General features: G+C 36.5%; 1 protein-coding gene across 7 annotated transcripts in view; it reads right to left on the bottom strand.

The window, feature by feature from the left end:
- cacna1da (calcium channel, voltage-dependent, L type, alpha 1D subunit, a) overlaps nt 1–18,600 on the bottom strand; it is a 253,309-nt gene that overhangs the window by 56,112 nt on the left and 178,597 nt on the right. For 5 of the 7 annotated variants that reach the window (XM_062052689.1, XM_062052698.1, XM_062052706.1 and 2 more), the window contains 3 exons: nt 18,401–18,530; nt 11,882–11,941; nt 8,932–9,038 (listed from right to left, as the gene is read on the bottom strand). In XM_062052689.1, coding sequence (XP_061908673.1) covers nt 8,932–9,038; nt 11,882–11,941; nt 18,401–18,530 — 297 coding nt within the window. Of the gene's footprint in view, nt 1–8,931; nt 9,039–11,881; nt 11,942–12,018; nt 12,079–18,400; nt 18,531–18,600 lie in introns of all 7 variants that reach the window. The other 2 variants (XM_062052679.1, XM_062052715.1) reach the window with 2 other exon arrangements.

Genomic DNA, 18,600 nt, shown 5'->3' with positions numbered 1-18,600 from the left:
AAACAGGTCTATAATTTGTAAATTGATGTTTATCTCCAGTCTTATAAATTGGTGCAACTTTAGCTATTTTCATTTTGTTTGGGAATGTACCTGTTTGAAATGATAGATTACTAATATACATTAATGGTCCTGAGATCTCTTCTATAACCTTTTTTATCGTTTCCATATCAATTCCATTACAATCAGTTGAAGTCTTAGATTGATATTTTTTCACGATTGTAACTATTTCCTCCTGTGTCACATTACTGAGGAACATGGAGTTGGGATTTCGCTCTATGGTATCATTATATTCCTCAATTGGAACTGGGTCTGGAATCCTTTTTTCCAATTTTGGTCCAATATTTACAAAATAATTATTGAAGCTTTCAACTACTTCCTTTATGTTGTCATTTTTTTTTATTTCCGTCTAAAAAGTATTGAGGGTAGTCCCTCTTTGTGCCATTTTTAATAATGCTATTGAGGATGCCCCATGTTGCTCTCATATTATTTTTGTTCCTGTCCAATAATTCACTGTAATATTCTTTTCTACATGATCGTAGTATATCTGTTAACTTGTTTTTATACTTTTTGTACTTAATTTCTGCCTCTATAGTCCTTTGTGCTATAAATTCTCTATATAGTGTATTCTTCTTCTTACAAGCATGTTTTAATCCTTTTGTCATCCATGGTTGATTATTCTTTCTCTGCTTGTTACTGAGTTGTATCCATGGACAATGTTTGTCATAAAGTATTATGAACTTGTTTAAGAAATGTTCATATGCTTCATCAAACTCTTTTTCATTGTACACATTGTCCCAATCTTGCTTTTGTAGCTCACTTTTGAAAGCAGTCATCCTCTTCTCTGTGCACAGTCTTCGAAATGTCCTTTTGTCTTCCATGTTCTTCTTGTAGTGTCCATCATATATTGTAAAAACTGGCAGATGATCACTAACGTCGGTTATAAGTAGACCACTTGTAGTGTTATTGTCAAACTCATTGGTAAAAATATTATCAATAAGCGTGGCACAGTGTGCTGTGATTCTGCTTGGCTTTGTGATTTTTGGATATAAACTGATGCTGTACATTGTATCAATGAAGTCATCAATAGACTTTTGCTTGTTAGGGTTCAATAAGTCAATATTAAAGTCACCACATAAGAACATTATTCTTTGACCATTATCCATGTAAGTAGCCTTGATCCATTCTTCAAATGTTTCTATACTTGATTTAGGTGATCTATATATACAACTGATGAGAATGTTTTTGCTTTTTTCCTGACATATTTCAATGGTTATACATTCTAAGATATTATCTATAGCAAATGACATGTTTTTTACCACTTTGTAGTTCAGGTTCTTCATCACTTACACAGCTACTCCTCCTCCATTTTTGTTGGTTCTGTTGATGTAGTTTAGTTCATATCCTTCCAGATCAAAATCTATTCCTTTTTTTTATCATCAATCCATGTTTCTGTGACAGCAATCACTTTGAATGGTTCGTTGATGTGTTCCAAAAAGTTCTTAATGTTGTTGTAGTTTGCATACAAGCTTCTGCTATTAAAATGAATAATTGACAATTTGTTATTGCATGTAACGTTGCTATTATATTGATCATCTGTATAATAAAAACAATTATTACTGATGTGGGAGAAAAAAATGTGTATCTGGATCTATATCATTTTCCAAATCCTGGTTTTTGTAATCTTTGTTGCAGAAATTTTTTAGTTCCATATTTTCTTGTTCAACAATCTTTGATGTTGTTTCAATAATCTCAATACGTGTAGGTGGATGTAATCCTGAATGTAGGTCCTCTTGTTTAGTCGTCCCTTGGAACATAGTAGTGTCGATGCTGAATTTGGGTGTTTGTTTTCTGTCAGAGTCCATTATCATCGTTGTTGTGGTAGCTGTGTAAACTTTAAAAATTGTCCAGGTCCTTGATGTCATGGACAACAATTACTCTTGCTTCTGGACCTCCATTCAGCTTGATGTAGATTTTACAGTTGGTGCTCCAAGTTCCCTGGATTTTTCCCTGCTTTCTCAAGTCGCGTGCTTTCTTGGCGATTCCAGCATTACGTTTTGTGAGATGCTCATTCATGTACACATTTGTTCCCTTCAGCTTCTTTCCCTGTCTCAGCAAAGCCATTTTAGATTTTCTGTTTACAAGTTTCACGAGCACGACTGGAGTGGCGTTGTTGTTTCTTCCGTTCAGTGGGATGCATGTTTCGATGGTATTAATGTCAATTTCAATTTCCTTTGATTGCAGAAAGTTGACCACTTGCTGTTCTGCTGAGATCATATCCATTTCATCAGGTTCACCTTCATTATTCACAGCTTTCGCATAGGATCTTGGTTTAATTCGGTGCCCTGTCACGATGATATCATTCATTCGTTTGTCCTGATCCATTTCGTCTATGATATTCCTCAACATGTTGTTGTCTTCTTGAAGGGTCTTCATTCGTTTGCCCATTTCAGTGGCTTCATTATTTCTTCTGTTGTTCTGAGATTGCAGATTTTCTATATTTTCCTGCAGACTTTTCACATCTTGTTTGTGTTCTGTTGTTACTTTTCTCAGATATTCTTTCAATTCTTTCATTTCTTCTTTAATTTCTTCAAGTTTTTGTAGGATCACTTCTTGATTCCCATCATGTCCTGTGTCCAACCTCAAATCTTGTTCCCAGTTGTGTTCTGTATCAGCTGACCCCGAAGGTTTCGGGATTTCAATCTTTCCTTTACCTTTTCGCATCGCGGCAGTCACTGACGTCACTGCCTCTTGCTTGTGTCTTAACGGCAGTTGCTTCTTTAGCGACTTGCGGCACGTTAACTTGTTTTTTCCAACAATTTCGTATCTTGCGCCGTTCAGAGATCAATTTGAGGTGTCAGCCTGTCAACTTATATCACTCTGCGACGTCGGGATCACTTTAAAACAGCTGTAAACTCGCCGTAGCTTTTGGTTGCTAGGCAACCGCTTTGAACTGCGGCAAGGCGCCTTTGGCTTGAGGCTAACGGCTCTCCCAACTCGCCTTCTTTCAGCGTATCAGTGCCTCTCAACTGACCAAAATCAGATTGAAGATGCCAGGGTACTCTCCTGTGGCTGTGATCGCAAATCAGTGGTCAAAATCTTCAGATTTAACAAAAAACTCCGGTAGCAAGAGCGGAGCCTTTCTCTTTTGCGTCCTTTCTCATTGACAGGAAGTGACGTATATACATATATATATATATATATATATATATGTATATATATACATATATATACATGTATATGCATACATATATATACATGTATATATATACATATATATATATATATATATATATATATATATATATATATATATATATATATATATATATATATATATATATATATATATATATATATATATACACACACATATATGTATATTGGGAGAGAGAAGGGGAGAGGTAGAGGGAGAGAGAGATAGAGAGTGAAAGAGAGAGAGAGCACAAGAAAGGGAGATATCGCGATAGAAAGAGAGAAATACAGTAGATATGGCAAAGGCTGTGAATACTTATGCACATGTGACTTCCTAGTTTTTTATTTGTAATACATTTGCAAACATTTCTAAGAAAAATGTTTTCCCATTATGGGGTATTGTGTGTAGAATTTTGAGGACCAATTGATTTTATACCTTTTTGGAGTAAGACTGTAACATAACATTTGGAAAAAGTGAAGCACTTTGAATACTTTCCGGATACACTGTAAAGTCATAGAGAAATTTCTTAAGCGCAAAAAATATAAAAGTGGTGAAGCTGTATTTTCATTTGGACTTAAATTTCATTAGCAGTGTATTTATGGTAATGGTTTGAGTTTATTTCGAAAAAGCATACAGTTACAACATGATACATCACAATTTCCAGTTTCTTTTTACAACATGTTCAAAAAGGAGTAGGAAGAAGCAGAGCTTATTCAACCCTACCCCGTCTTCGTTACATAGCAATTGCTAACACTTTTGTTCACTTCATGTTCTTAATTTGCTCACAATATACTCCATACAAAATTTAAAAAAAATATATATATATTTTTAAAAGATAATAATAATGATAATATTAATAAATAAATAAATAATGAATAGTGGAGTAAATTGCATTTCACATAGTGAGATGAATAAGATTATCAATAAATTCAGAATGTTTATCATGGTTCCTCTTCTTGGTACTTTGTAAACACTTTGAGTTTGAACAATTTCTTAAACTGGATGGTATCAGTACATTGTTTGATTTGTTAACTTAATCCATTCCATAATTTAATTCCACATACTATTATATTGAAGGTTTTAAGTATTGTACATGCACACACAGGTTTTAAGTTACATTTTTCTCTGAGGTTATATTTCTCTATTGTTGAGAATTGTTGTATATTCTTGGGTAGCAGATTATAGTTCACTTTGTGCATAATTTTAGCAGTTTGCAAATTCACTATGTCGTGGAATTTCAGTATTTCCGATTCAATAAATAAAGGGTTTGAATGTTCTCTATATCCAACTTTATGTATTATTTTAACTGATCTTTTTTGTAACACAGTCAGTGACTGAATTGTACTTTTGTAGTTATTTCCCCATATTTCTGCACAATAACTCAGATATGGAAACACTTGCCAACAGTAAAGAATATGAAACCATTTTTTGTCCAATACGTATTTCGCTTTGTTCATTATTGATGTACTGTATTTCTTGCTAATTTATGTTGTATATTTTTTTATATGAGATTTCCAGTTTATTATTACACCCACAAATTTGATTTTATTTACTCTTTCAATGTCTATTCTGTCTATTTGTACTTGTAGTTTCTTCTACTGTGACCGAAAAGCATTATTTTAGTTTTACTCAGATTCAGTCTGTTTTTGTCAAACCATTTCTTTAATTTATTCATTTCGTCTGTTATTTGTTTAAGCTTCTTTGTATTGTATAAAACATAATTGTATTGTCTGCGAATAATACTAACTTTAAGTGTTTTGTAACTTGTCATTTATATAAAGATTGATACATTTTAGTCCCAGTATTGATCCATGTGGTACACCACAGGATATATTTAGTGTTGTAAACATGTGTTCACCTTGCTTCACATATTGTTTCTTGTTGGTTAAGTAGCTTCTTACCCAATTCAAGACCAACCCTCTGATGCCATACCGTTCAAATTTTTTAATCAAAATATTGTGATTAATTGTGTCGAATGCTTTAGTTAAATCCATATACTGTATAGTGCCGCTGCACACTGTTTACTATCTATTGCATTGGTAATTGCTTCAGTTATTTCGATTAAAGCCATTGATTTTGAAGTATTAGCTCTGTATCCATATCGGTTCTCTGCGAGTATTCTATATTTGTTTATGAAATTATCAAATCTGTTATTGGACAGTTTTTCAACTATTTTAGAAAATTGAGGAAGTAAAGAAACAGGTCTATAATTTGTAAATTGGTGTTTGTCTCCAGGCTTATAAATCGGTAGAACTTTAGCTATTTTCATTTTGTTTAGAAGTTTACCTATTTAAAATGATAGATTACTGATATACATTAAAAGGGAACTACACTTTTTTTAATTTCATTTTACTTATCGTTCACAATCATTATGAAAGACAAGAACACATGTCTTTTTGGTGGGGGAGTAGGGGAGGGTGAGTTTTAAAGATGATAAAAAACGCTTTGAAGATGCGGTTAATGGGAGTCACCGTTTTAGCCTTTAAAGGCCTCTAAAACAACTTCAAAACCCCCTATCAACGTTTTAATGGATTCGATTTATATCGCACTTTTCTATTGTTAGATACTCAAAGCGCTCACAGAGAAGTGGGAACCCATCATTCCTTCACACCTGGTGGTGGTAAGCTACATTTGTAGCCACAGCTGCCCTGGGGTAGACTGACGGAAGTGAGGCTGCCAGTTTGCGCCTACGGCCCCTCCGACCACCACCTACCATTCATTCATCATTCATTTCACCGGTGTGAGCGGCACCGGGGGCAAAGGGTGAAGTGTCCTGCCCAAGGACACAACGGCAGCGAAATTTTTTGGATGGTAAGAGGCGGGGAGCGAACCTGCAACCCTCAGGTTTCTGGCACGGTTGCTCTACCCACTAAGCCACGTTTTGTATACACACTACAAGAATATATATAATGTAGTAACAAACTTGTTAATAACAATATGCAATATGTACAATATTTACCGTATTTTGGTCATTTCAATCATTGCCGGAACTACCGTAATTTCCGGACTATAAGCCGCACCTGACTATAAGCCGCACCAGCTAAATTTAGGGGAACATACAGATTGCTCCATATATAAGCCGCACCCGACTATAAGCCGCAGGGTTTTGATGTGTAATTACCGTAGTATATAGGGGTTCCTGCTACCACGGAGGGGATTGTCGGGACAGAGATGACTGTTTGGGAACGCAAAGCGTCCCATTTATTAACAATAAATCTTTCAATCATACTTTCACATCTTTGACATGGCGAACAGCATTCGTGCAGAGTACAAATAATACAACGGTGCAAAGTAATACAAAGTGCTCACCTGTACGTTATCAAAATAACCAGCCTACCGGTATATGAAAAGTCAGTCTTTAATCATTGTGTCATCGTCTTCCTCCTGCGTACTAAAACCACCGAAATCCTCTTCGTCTGTGTCGGAGAAGAACAGGCCGTAAATAAGCCGCACCCTTGTATAAGCCGCAGGGACCAGAACGAGGGGAAAAAGTAGCGGCTTATAGTCCGGAAATTACGGTAATTCCTCGGCGCATTTACTTCTGTTTCCATAGCAGCGCACTTCCGATTTCTGGCAACAACTGTGCGAAACAAAGGCGTATGCGTCTTCTAATCATGGCAGATTTGGTAACAAACAACGAAGACAATTATTTTTGGACAAAAGAGGATTCACAACCTTATTTTTTTTAAAAATCTGAATATATGGAGGATTAACTACTGCTTCTAGAAGCCAGCAGGAAGGAAGAGTGAGACGGTGGTGCAGACGAAAGCCGCTGCAAAATGTGGAATTTGAAGCCAAGCTATTTCGAAATTAATGGAGTGCTTATCCAAATAATTAGGAAAAAACTTCCCTGGCCAGCTGGACCAAACGGGACAACTGTCCATCGAGTGAGTCACACTTTATATTGATCATGATACAAGCTGCATGTCGTGCGTGTGTCATGACAGACAGCATATGCAGTTTGGCTAGCTGTGTACGAACAAAACATGAAATGTGGGCTAATACGTTACAGATACTGAAATATGATTGTCCATGTTTTTTAGTCAGTACAAATTGGTGTCTTATCGCAGTGTGTTGTGCATTACAAACTCAAACGCGTTTCGTTTTGACGCAGTTGCTTGCTTATCTCTTGCCGTAGCTAGCTTTTACTGGTAAAACCGTAGCACGCCGATGTGTTACTACGCTAGAAAAAGAGTTCCTCTGTGTTTGCTCTTACAATAGCAATGTCGCTACAGCTCGGTTATTTTACAGGTTACGAAACATAAATGAAGTATTGTTTGACGGTTTTTGAATAGATTTTTAAAGTGATTTAGTGTAGAATTGATTGCTCCCATTAGCTGCATTGCTAGCCACCAAGAACGAGACGATTTTTATATGTTGGAATGCAAAAAAAACTAAAACTTTTGTCTTATTGTCTCTAATAATGATTGTGAACGATAGGCAAAATTCCCAAAAAAGTGCAGTTCCCTTTTAATGGTCCTGAGATCTCTTCAATAACCTTTTTAATCGTTAACATATCAATTGCATTACACTCAGTTGAGGTCTTGGATTTAGATTGTTTCACTAATTTCTCTTGTGTCATGTTCGTGAGGAACATTGAGTTGGGATTTATATCTAATGTGTCCTCAATTAAAATTGGGTATGGGATCCTTTCCTCCAAATTTGGTCCAATATTTACAAAGTAATTATTTAAGCTTTCAACTACTTCCTTAATTTTGTCATTATTTACAGTTGCATCTGAGTGCCATTTTTAATCATGCTATTGAGGATGCCCCCTCATATTGTTTTTGTTCCTGTCCAATAATTGACTTTAATATTCTTTTCTACATGTTCGTAGTATGCTACTTAGCTTGTTTTTATACTTTTTTATACCTTTTTTCTGTATATCTTTGTGTTATAATAAATAAATAAATGATAAATGGGTTATACTTGTATAGCGCTTTTCTACCTTCAAGGTACTCAAAGCGCTTTGACAGTATTTCCACATTCACACACTGATGGCGGGAGCTGCCATGCAAGGCGCTAACCAGCAGCCATCAGGAGCAAGGGTGAAGTGTCTTGCCCAAGGACACAACAGACGTGACTAGGATGGTAGAAGGTGGGGATTGAACCCCAGTAACCAGCAACCCTACGATTGCTGGCACGGCCACTCTACCAACTTCGCCACGTCGTCCCCGTTATAAATGTTCTATAAAATGTATTCTTCTTAATGCAAACATTTTTATTCCTTTTGTAATCCATGGTTGATTGTTCTTTTTTTGCTTCCTACTGAGTAGTTTCTATGGACAATGTTTAAGAAACATATATATTACTATTATTAATATTATCTATTAATTTATTTAGAATTAATTTATTTTAGTATGTACATTTATTTTTATGAATCCCTGATTTTTTGTAATCAACTTGACCTAAGCTTTAATAAATAATATTTGAAAATAATGCTTTGTTTCATATCATTTGACAAGGTTTATCCTGTTAAACTGTAAGTAGTTTAGATATAAATATTGCACGTGATTAAAATTAAGAGTCACATTACTAATTCAGTGTTAATATTTGAGTAGGCTCTGGGCCCCTCTTTAGTGGAAACGTTAGGCCCCCAGTTAAAAAAATGTTAAGAACCTCTGTGCTATACTGTGTGTTTTAAATAAAGGCATTTCTTTAAGGTCTGGCGCTTATATTTTCAATGCACCCATGGGTGCATTGAAAGATACTGTAGACTTTCATTCATTCATACTCACTGTATGCCAAAGGAGACTAAAGACACTCCCACCACTAACAAGTCCAGAAGGTTGAAGTAATTCCTGCAGAAAGCTCCTTTATGGAGAAAAGCTCCGTATGTCGTCATCTGAGAGGAAGGCAGGAGATTTCAGAGGAGGAAATGACAAAGAAAAAGCACACAGTTTCTCTGGAACACACCACAAACACAACTTAACACTCAAACACTCTCCTTTACACAATATCACACACCAAACACTCTCCTTTACACATTATCACACACTCACACACACACACACACACACACACACACACACACACACACACACACACACACACACACACACACACACACACACACACACACACACACACACACACACACACACACACACACACACACACGCACACAAAACATGATAAATATTTACAATAAACATCATATTACCTTCTTCATTTTGCAACACACACATTATTGCACACTCTTGTATTTCACTCTGATTGAGGGTGGCGAGTTGAGAGCAATGAAAAAAGGGGGGATCTAAAATCTACTGTCGCCACCCCCACGGCCTTTAGTGACATGAATGTAGTAGTAAGTCATTCATTTCTCAATCATCTAAGGCAATAAAACATGCATTTTGTTGCCACGGCTACAGAAATATTCTTCTTCCTTGCATAGGTCATAGATATTGGAAAGTGAAATTGAACTTGCTGTCACATTCATGCCGACCGTCCTTTTAAAGCCCATTCTGTCATGTTCTTTAATATCACCCGTAAGTTAGAAGAGTTCAGCAGGCAGAGAAGAAAAAACCAGCCAACATAATGCTGTTTTCAAATCAAAGTGAATGATTACTTGTATAGAGTTGCCAACTCCCTGAAAAATTAATTATTAAAATCACATCTTGACCAGATTGTATTCACCCCAACTGTATTGTGAACATTTTTATACTATTTGAGTCTAACCAGAATTTAGTTAGATGCATGTTCTGGAGTTACAAGTACTGTATACATGGGAAACAAATTGTTCAATATTCAGTTTCTCCAGGATTTCGCAGGCTTTTTTGTGACTCTTGCGGTCTAAAATTTCGGAATTACAGCAGGTTTTTCAGAAAGTGCGGCAAAAGTTGTGATGTTTTGAGGCTCATTTTGTTCTATAACATTTAATGAACTTATGATTTTAGGAATGTGTTGTCATTGTTTTAAGTATTCCTGAAAAAGAACAGGGTTTCAACTAAAATTAAAAAAACATTTTTTATTGATGTTTTACTATATTTAAAAGTAGGCATTCGGCGGCAGTAAAAGCGCATACTCAGAGCTTATAGTCAAAATACGGTAATGTTTATCTCATTATACCTAATAGTAATAATTAATTATAATTCCAGAAAGAAACACCACCAAAGTCTTCTTGTACATAGCGTTCTACTCGTGTGGATTCTTTATTCATCGTCCAGGCAACGTTTGTAAGATTTATAGTATAACTAAAACTGTTTATACTTACTAAAATGATGTCTGTAGGAGTATTTTCATGGATATTTATACGTGCTATCGTAATGTAATGAGGCTAAAGTCGTTAGCAGTAGTTAATATGCTGACAGGATTACGAGTGTCTGTTTTTCACAAATTCCTCAGTAAAATCACCAAGACGTCACCGTGGAGTTATTGAGTCTGTTTAGCTGATTGGAGAGCTAGCTTACGCAACTAGTGGGTCCATGACAATGACTTCTGTTTTGTTTGATCAGCTGTTTTACTGCCGTGTAACAGGCACCGTTTGGGAACAATTAAGGTATGTAATTAAATCTTACTGTGGAAATAACTCACTTCGCAACATATATATCTGTAGCTTATTGTCTGGTGCGGTTAATATATGGACAAATGTTTTTTTCTTCTAAAATTTAGTGGGTGCGGCCTATATCCCGGTGCGCTCTATAGTCCGGAAAATACGGTAATTTATGGAGTTTGGTTGAATTTTCATGAAGTGGCGCGATCCCGACATCCTGAAGGGACTAAATAATTTGCTTTTAGTACAAAATAAGAACATTACCTAAATAAATAGCGACCTTTCAGCTTTATCTCGTCACGGGTTGCCACAGCAAGAAAATCACATGTTGATTTAGATTAATGTTTATACCAGCCTTCCTGACACAACCCTGTCAGAAAAGTGTAACATTACACCACCAGGGATTCACAGTAAAGTTGGTGAATTATTTTCTCCCATTGGTGACAGAGCAGGAAAGGGCTGGGAATATATTTACCGTAAAATTAAGTATACAGTCCCCTGTTAATTCCATTAACATTTTAAACTATTCCCACTCTAAATATATGACGGGGCAGTTGGCAACCCCATTTGAAGAGTGCATGTAAAGAGTAGGGTCCTTGCAGCGCAATGCTAAACGCTAACTGGGAGCGTTGGGGATGTTTAGGAGTCAAAAAGCAGTGTTGGGGTTATTTTTGGTCCAGATGATTTTAAGGACGAGTCAACCTTTCAATGCACTCAGTCAGGGTAAGCAGACCGAACCATGCTCGGCTGGAACATGGCTGACTTTGCCCCCTCTTTTATGGGTCCCTACAGGAGGCATGGAATAATTAGCTTTGACTGGAGTTGACTTTCTGTTTGAGCCCTCCACCACCTCCAAAACAATGACCTCTGACTCAACTTCAGCCAATGCTTGAACAATGTCCGAGCAGCCCGTTAGTGAGTAAACATCATCCATTCCTGCATCTTTTTCAGCCATGACGTGACACCCATGGGGGTAGCATGTAATGTTTGATGCGCTGTTTCCTTCCCCCAACTTGTCTTCTTCACTTAGCTGACTAACAACTCGAATAGATTTGAGTGTCTTGCTTTAAAAGAAGTGCCATGAAGCAAACAAAGTAAATAAGAGAAAGGAAACAAACAAGCCAGGTTGTACTGAGTGGCGGGTGACACACAAGGAGAGAATGCAGCAAGGCTCTTGTTGTCATTTAATGGGTTACCTTCAATATGATCTCAAATGTAAACATACTAGTGAAGACATAATCTGCATAGCCTAGGACCTGGAAGGCAACCACACGTTTGAAGGGTTATAGGGGGGTGGGAGGTACAGCACGGACAGGGGACACAGGACATTTACCTTCAAAACGATCTCAACAGTAAAGATAGCCGTGAAAGCATAGTCAAAGTAACCAAGTATCTGCAAAAAGCAACGCAGATGTTTAACAAAGACAGTTCATTGTGCAAATTCATACATCTTTAGCAAACACGACTTTAGCTTAGTTGTCTTTAGCTGGAAATTTGGTTGCCAAAAGAATTTGGACGAATTGGAACAGCACACGGCTCGTTACGAGTGGCGACTTTAACCGCAGCGGCACAAGCAACTGAAGTGGAACCTCTAGAGTCGAACGGCCCCAGAAAATGTTGGCCTACACTCTTATACATTCATTTACTTGTTTTGGCTCACCTCGGATAGTTTGGACCTCATCAAAAAGACTTGGCGCTACTTGTCGGCCCTCATTCATCAACACACACTGCCACAAAATATGAAGATGTAGCAGGAGGGATCAGCGTTGCCATCTTAGGAACTTTGTCGCTATATTTAGTAGGGATGTGAATCTTAAAACAACTTCCATTCAATTAGATTACGATTTTTGGAGTGACGATACGATCCAGAATCTTGATTCATCATGATTCTCAAACTAACACATTCTGCTTTCACACTGATTCTCACAATATTAAAGATTAAAGATTAAAGTACCAATGATTGTCACACACACACTAGATGTGGTGAAATTTGTCCTCTGCATTTGACCCATCCCCTTGGGGAGCAGTGGTATATTGTTTAATATGGAAGTTATAATAAAACCTTTTTTAGAACAGGTTACAGGTTACAAAAGCTTCTCTTGGCTGCTGACTAATGACATGTATAAGTAGCGAGTAAGCGCTGAGATGACGTTAAGACATTTTTACAAATGTTTTTGAACATTTTGAATCGATTCAGGCAAGGCAAGGCAAGTTTATTTATAGAAAACAATTCGTACACAAGGTAATTCAAAGGTGTTTACTGAAAATTTAAAAAATATAAATACATCTTTCAAATTAAAATCAGAAAATAAAATCATCATAAAAACAATCATAATTAATTCAAATACAAATCTATCAAGTACTATAGATAAAATACTTTTAGTTGTCATAAGCAAAATGTAATACAAGTGTTTATAGGCTGGATTTGAACATTGGCAACGTAGAGGCCCGTTTCACATCTTCGGGAATACTATTGCAGATTTTAGTAGCATGAAACTGAAACGCAGTTTCACCGTGTTCTGGTCCTAGCTCTGGAAACCATCAGTCGTAATAAACAGGAATCGCGATTCGGATGTGAATACATTTTTCCAGCACCCCTTTATTATTTAGCAAATATTATATGGCTGTGTATTGGCATGGACGTCATACTTTTCAGGATACTTGATTTCTGGTATAATACAGTATTACAAATTGTGATATGGTGATGTATTCTACACAGTTCACAGATGAATTAAAAATGCAGCTTAAAATACAAGTTGTATATATGTACACTATATTACAGTAGTAATTCATTGGAAAAACATAATTTAAAAAATTATCTATTTACATTTTTTGCAATTGTGCAGAAAGTGGATCAGGTTTTTTGCCACTTAAATGTAAAATAAATATCCCCTACTTCTTACTATTAAATTATTTTACCGCCTTGCTTGCAACAAAAAGAAATCGATATACTGTATATCGTTAGAAAAAGTATCGCAATATATTGGCATTTTGATATTTTTTCCCCAACCTCCCCTAGATTGTCTTTTAGGAAAAAGCGATGAGGGATAGATCTAGCGACTTTTTCTTGTCTTATTGGACACTTTTTAAGACGCTAACATCTAACATGAGAGAACACAACGCTCTTTCAACAAGCAGCTCACTTTTTTGTCTCTCCAACAGCATGCATAAAAATTACATGCACGTGCGTCATAGCCAATTATGCAAATTAGATGTAATTTACTCCAGTTTCAGATTTTTGGCTTGTATCATAAAAAATGTGCAACATTATCACATGAATCAACCTTAACGACAGAACACGAGTAATGAAGACACTGACTTTCAGCCTCTTTTTTCTTGTGCAGTGGTAGACGTGTGTAACTCAAGCATGTTGTTTCTTGGGCTCTGTGTAAATTAGTGATTTTAAAGATAATGTACATCTAATATATGACAACAATAATGAAAAAAGTGTTATATAGTCAGCTGTGGTTGCTACTAACACTTTCATACCACTGTTATAAAATTTATAAATGCTAAACATTTTACTTTATACTGAATAAAGCTTTCACTATGGCGACAGTTTGACCCTGCAACAAATTATTTCGAATTACAATACGTCCCTGAACTGGTTGTGTTCGACCTTAGAGGTTTCACTGCAGTGTGCTGTGAAAATACACTGTATGGACAAAAATATTGAGACACAGTTTTAAATAAATGCTGAGTCGTAGCAAACCACAACACATCTTGCAGGCATCTTGTTGTTATTCTCATGCAATACAATAAGCGGAGTGCTCTACTCAGTGGTGAAGTTGGTTAGTGACATTTTCATCAAGCTTTTCACCAACTAACAAAACATGGCATATAACCATACAGTAAAAAATATGATTTGTGTTCTACCAACAAAAACTACAGTATATATATACATGCCAGGTGTGATCCACTTTTACTAATCAATTAAACAGGGATTGAACTAAAATCCTTCCTAAATCCTATTTCTTCATCTTAGCAGGATATTTTGGCCGAATAAGATATCAAAAAATGACTTCCTGTAGGTGTAATGGTCTACTATCCCAATACATTTGTCCATATAGTGTCATCAACAATGCATAAACCATAGAAAAGTAAGACGTACCAGTGTTTTTGCCATGTTACCTCTTACCTAGTCTTACCTTCAAAAACTGCAGGTCAATGTCAATCAGTGATATTTCAGTGTAGTAAAAGTGTCACAATGAACGTGCAAAAAATCATCCCAAATTATTTTTTATCATTTCACAATAGGGGTGTAACGGTTCAAAACAATTAGTCATCACATTTTTCAGTCCGGAACATTTATGGTGCAGTTCCTACCGCGGTATAGTCACGCGTCTACTCGGTAAACCCATAAAGTGGTACCTCAAGATACAAATGTCACAGCTTTCAATTTTTTGGTGATATAAAGATATGCCTCTTGGCTAATTGTTATGTTTTAGGTTTTGATTACAAGCCTCCTCATCGCTAGTTGGTGTGTCACAGTTAAACCTGTAAGATCCGACCGACCAAGGCATCTGGTCGTACTCGCTCGCATTAGCATATGGCTGGAGATCAACTTTGTTTTTCCAAGCATGGGAAGGGAGAATGTGAGTGTAATAGACAGTGCTGAAAAGAAGAAGTGTGATGACATTCATTGAATTAAAAAAAGAAATAATCAAAAACTATGGCAGAGCCTGTGGCTGACTTGGTGAAGCAGTTTGAGCGTAGCTCTTCTAGTCTGCAGCTTACTGAAGCAAAATTAGTCAATAACGCCAGCCAAGAACATTAAAATGATATCTAACTGGCAGACATTTGTCCACGCAAATATTGAAAAGCTGCTGATGGGGTGTTTGACGGAGAAGCAGCTTTAAGGAGATACTGTAGAAGTCCACTCTCCAATATAAATGTTGGACATTATTATTACATTACTTCATAAAACTACTGTAGTTGTTTATACTACATTCTAAGGTATTGTTTTTTATACATTCCTTATGTAAAAGAGAGGGCAAGCACAAATTAAACGGAGCACGGCGTGGATTAGTTGGTAGAGCGGCTGTGCCAGCAACTTAAAGGTTCTTTGTTCGATCCCCAGCGTCCGCCATCCTCGTCACGCCAATTGTGTCCTTGAGAAAGACACTTCACCCTTGCTCCTGATGGGTCGTGGTTAGGGCCTTGCATGGCAGCTCCCGCCATCAGTGTGGGAATGTGTGGGTGAATGTGGAAATAGTGTCAAAACGCTTTGAGTACCTTTAAGGTAGAAAAGCTCTATACAGGTGTAACCCATTTACCGTTAAACTGATTTTCATTTATTTCATTTTTCTGTTTCACAATACAAGTTTTTTGTGGTACAAGCTGCATCACACAACCAACCAATTACACTCGTATCTCAAGGTACCACAGTATTTGTATTTTCTATTATACTTTATTTTGGAGAATTACCTGCTCGCGGTTTACAGTTTTTTTTTTGTTTCATTGACATTTGTTTCATCAAATGTTCCATTAAAAGGGGTCCTAATACGCAAAACCGAATTATCTTACCTGTTGTTACCTGTTTTTGTGTACTTACGATCTCCAGAAATCCTTGAAATGTGAACTTAAACCTTGGAGGCATAGCGGAGATATTTATAAAACAATCTTGCCTTCCTTCAGTTTTGCTCCAAATGAGCCGTTTGGAATTTGACGAGGTAGTGGCGTATTTGTCGCGAGTTGCATCAGCAGATATCTCTATATATGATCATGTTTTACCAGAAGAGCTTTGCGTGAGTCCGCCATTGTAGTCACTAAGATCCTTATTTTTTTCTATCCTTTTGTTTTGTGGCAGACTGGCTCGTACATGCACATGCATCCTCCGCTGTTGCCATTTCGAATACAAAGTAATGTATAATTTTAACTTATACCTTATATGGAAGCGCTGAAAACTACATCATGGCTGACGGGGAGAAGACGCATGTTAAGTAGACCACCACGAGGTATTTTAAATGTGGAAAAAAAAATCATAATAAGATAGGATAGGTCTTTATTGTCATTGCACAATATGACCCTTTTAAATCTTTTTATACAAAGGTAAGCAGTTTTATGTTTTGCATTCTGTTCCCCAAAAATAACCCAAGCGTGACCTTAAAATCGACATAAGTTCCTACATAATATAACATACCATTACACCCCTACTTCAAGTCACTGTCTTTAGATGTGTGAACAGGGATAACTGTATTTGAGGTTCTCAGTGTGAAGAGCTTTTGGTCTCTGAAAAAAGGCGCTATATAAATCAGTCAATTATTTTTACTAAGGGGTGCAAAATAATTATTTCCAAGCCTATACTAATACGCTAACTTTCTGCTTTTCAAGATTGATACCGATAAATTATTAATACATTTTCTCTGAAACTGGCTTTGGGGCAGCTTCTTTAGCAGCAAGCGTCTTTGCAGGCTTTATAAACACTGTTGTAGTGATGGTGGCAACCCAGGTGGCTGATAGGGCTTGATGTGTTGAAGGTTAATGTTCTTTTAACTCACCTACAGCACAGTACAGGTGCTCTTGCTTCTTGGAGGTTTTTTTTTTTTTTTTTTTAGATCAGAGCTATTTTTTTTACATTATCGTATTTATTGACCTTATAATTCCTCATATGGTCCAATATTTATCGTGCACCCCTATTAATATTATTATCATTAGTGGTACATCGTGCTAATTACTCAATAATACATTCTAATCAAATTACATATTTTCAGTTCAGCTTTACTTAGACTTACATCTACTACTCTGCTTGCCTACATTTTTTGATGTAATCAATTTTGTTGTTTAAATGAATATGTAAATACCGTGTATAAGTTGTCAGCACTTGTTGTATTGTATTCAACTATGAAAATCGATATTGCCATTCATGTCACAGCTGAGGTGACTTTTTCAATCTTTTGAATTACATCTCTTTTTAATTATGCTATTTTAGTGTATGTAATGATGTTGGTTATGCTTTGAAAACTGTCTAGAGTTCAGAAGAAAAACAGAACTGCTAGCAACTTTACAACTATAGTTCTCCCCGACAGGGATTTTCAAAGTGTGGAGGTGCAGCAGTTAGAGAAAAATAAAGAAAAACATTATTTTCAAACCTGCTAACTCAGTGGTCTGCAACCTTTTCTATCAAAAGAGACATTTTGCCGACTTTTCCACAAAGGAAAAATAGTATAGAGCTGCAAAATGTAACACAGCTTATAAACTTTTAAAAGTTTTCATCTGTTTTATTAGTTATCTTACAGGAAAAGCAAACTGTCCATATGAAATTAAACTCTTTTTTTTCTTTTCCCAAGGGGGTTGCACACTCGAAAAGCCGAACTGAACAGGATTCCATTCTCTTTTACTTGCTATCCTTGCACCTCAGGACTCAGCTCACTGCCTCACAGACAGTCAGAAATTATAGAACCCTTTTTAAAAATGCAAACTTTTTTCACTCCGGGGTTAAAAAAATATGAGGAAGCCACAACAAGGAGGCAGAAGAACCAAATGTGGCTCCAGAGCCGCAGGTTGCAGACCTCTGTAAGAACTTAACTTTAGCTAGGCAAAAATAATCAATTTAACTATCTTGAGCGAGCAGAAAATGCTGTTTTTTGGCTAATAGGTAATGCCTCTAGGTAATGCGTTTACTGTCTTATGGGCTCACTCTGCCACACTTTGAAAACCCCAGCTCTAATATGTAAATATAAATAATTTTTTGCAAAAATGAGCGACACACTTACGATATTGCGAGCGGAGAAGTTTCTGATGGGATCCTCGGCAGCAAGCGAGACAGAGCTGAGCATGATGAAGACAAGGATGAGGTTGGTGAAGATGTGGTGATTGATGAGCTTGTGGCAAAACACGCGAACCCTGCAGCACAAAACAAAAGCTCAGCTCAGGTTGTGTCTTAATTCAAGCGTGTGTGTTTGTGCGGTCTCTT

The sequence above is a fragment of the Entelurus aequoreus genome, linkage group LG01 (assembly GCF_033978785.1).
Source record: "Entelurus aequoreus isolate RoL-2023_Sb linkage group LG01, RoL_Eaeq_v1.1, whole genome shotgun sequence".
NCBI lineage: Eukaryota > Metazoa > Chordata > Actinopteri > Syngnathiformes > Syngnathidae > Entelurus > Entelurus aequoreus.
The sequence above is the reverse complement of the archived record's forward strand: the minus strand, read 5'-3'. Positions and strand labels throughout refer to the sequence as shown.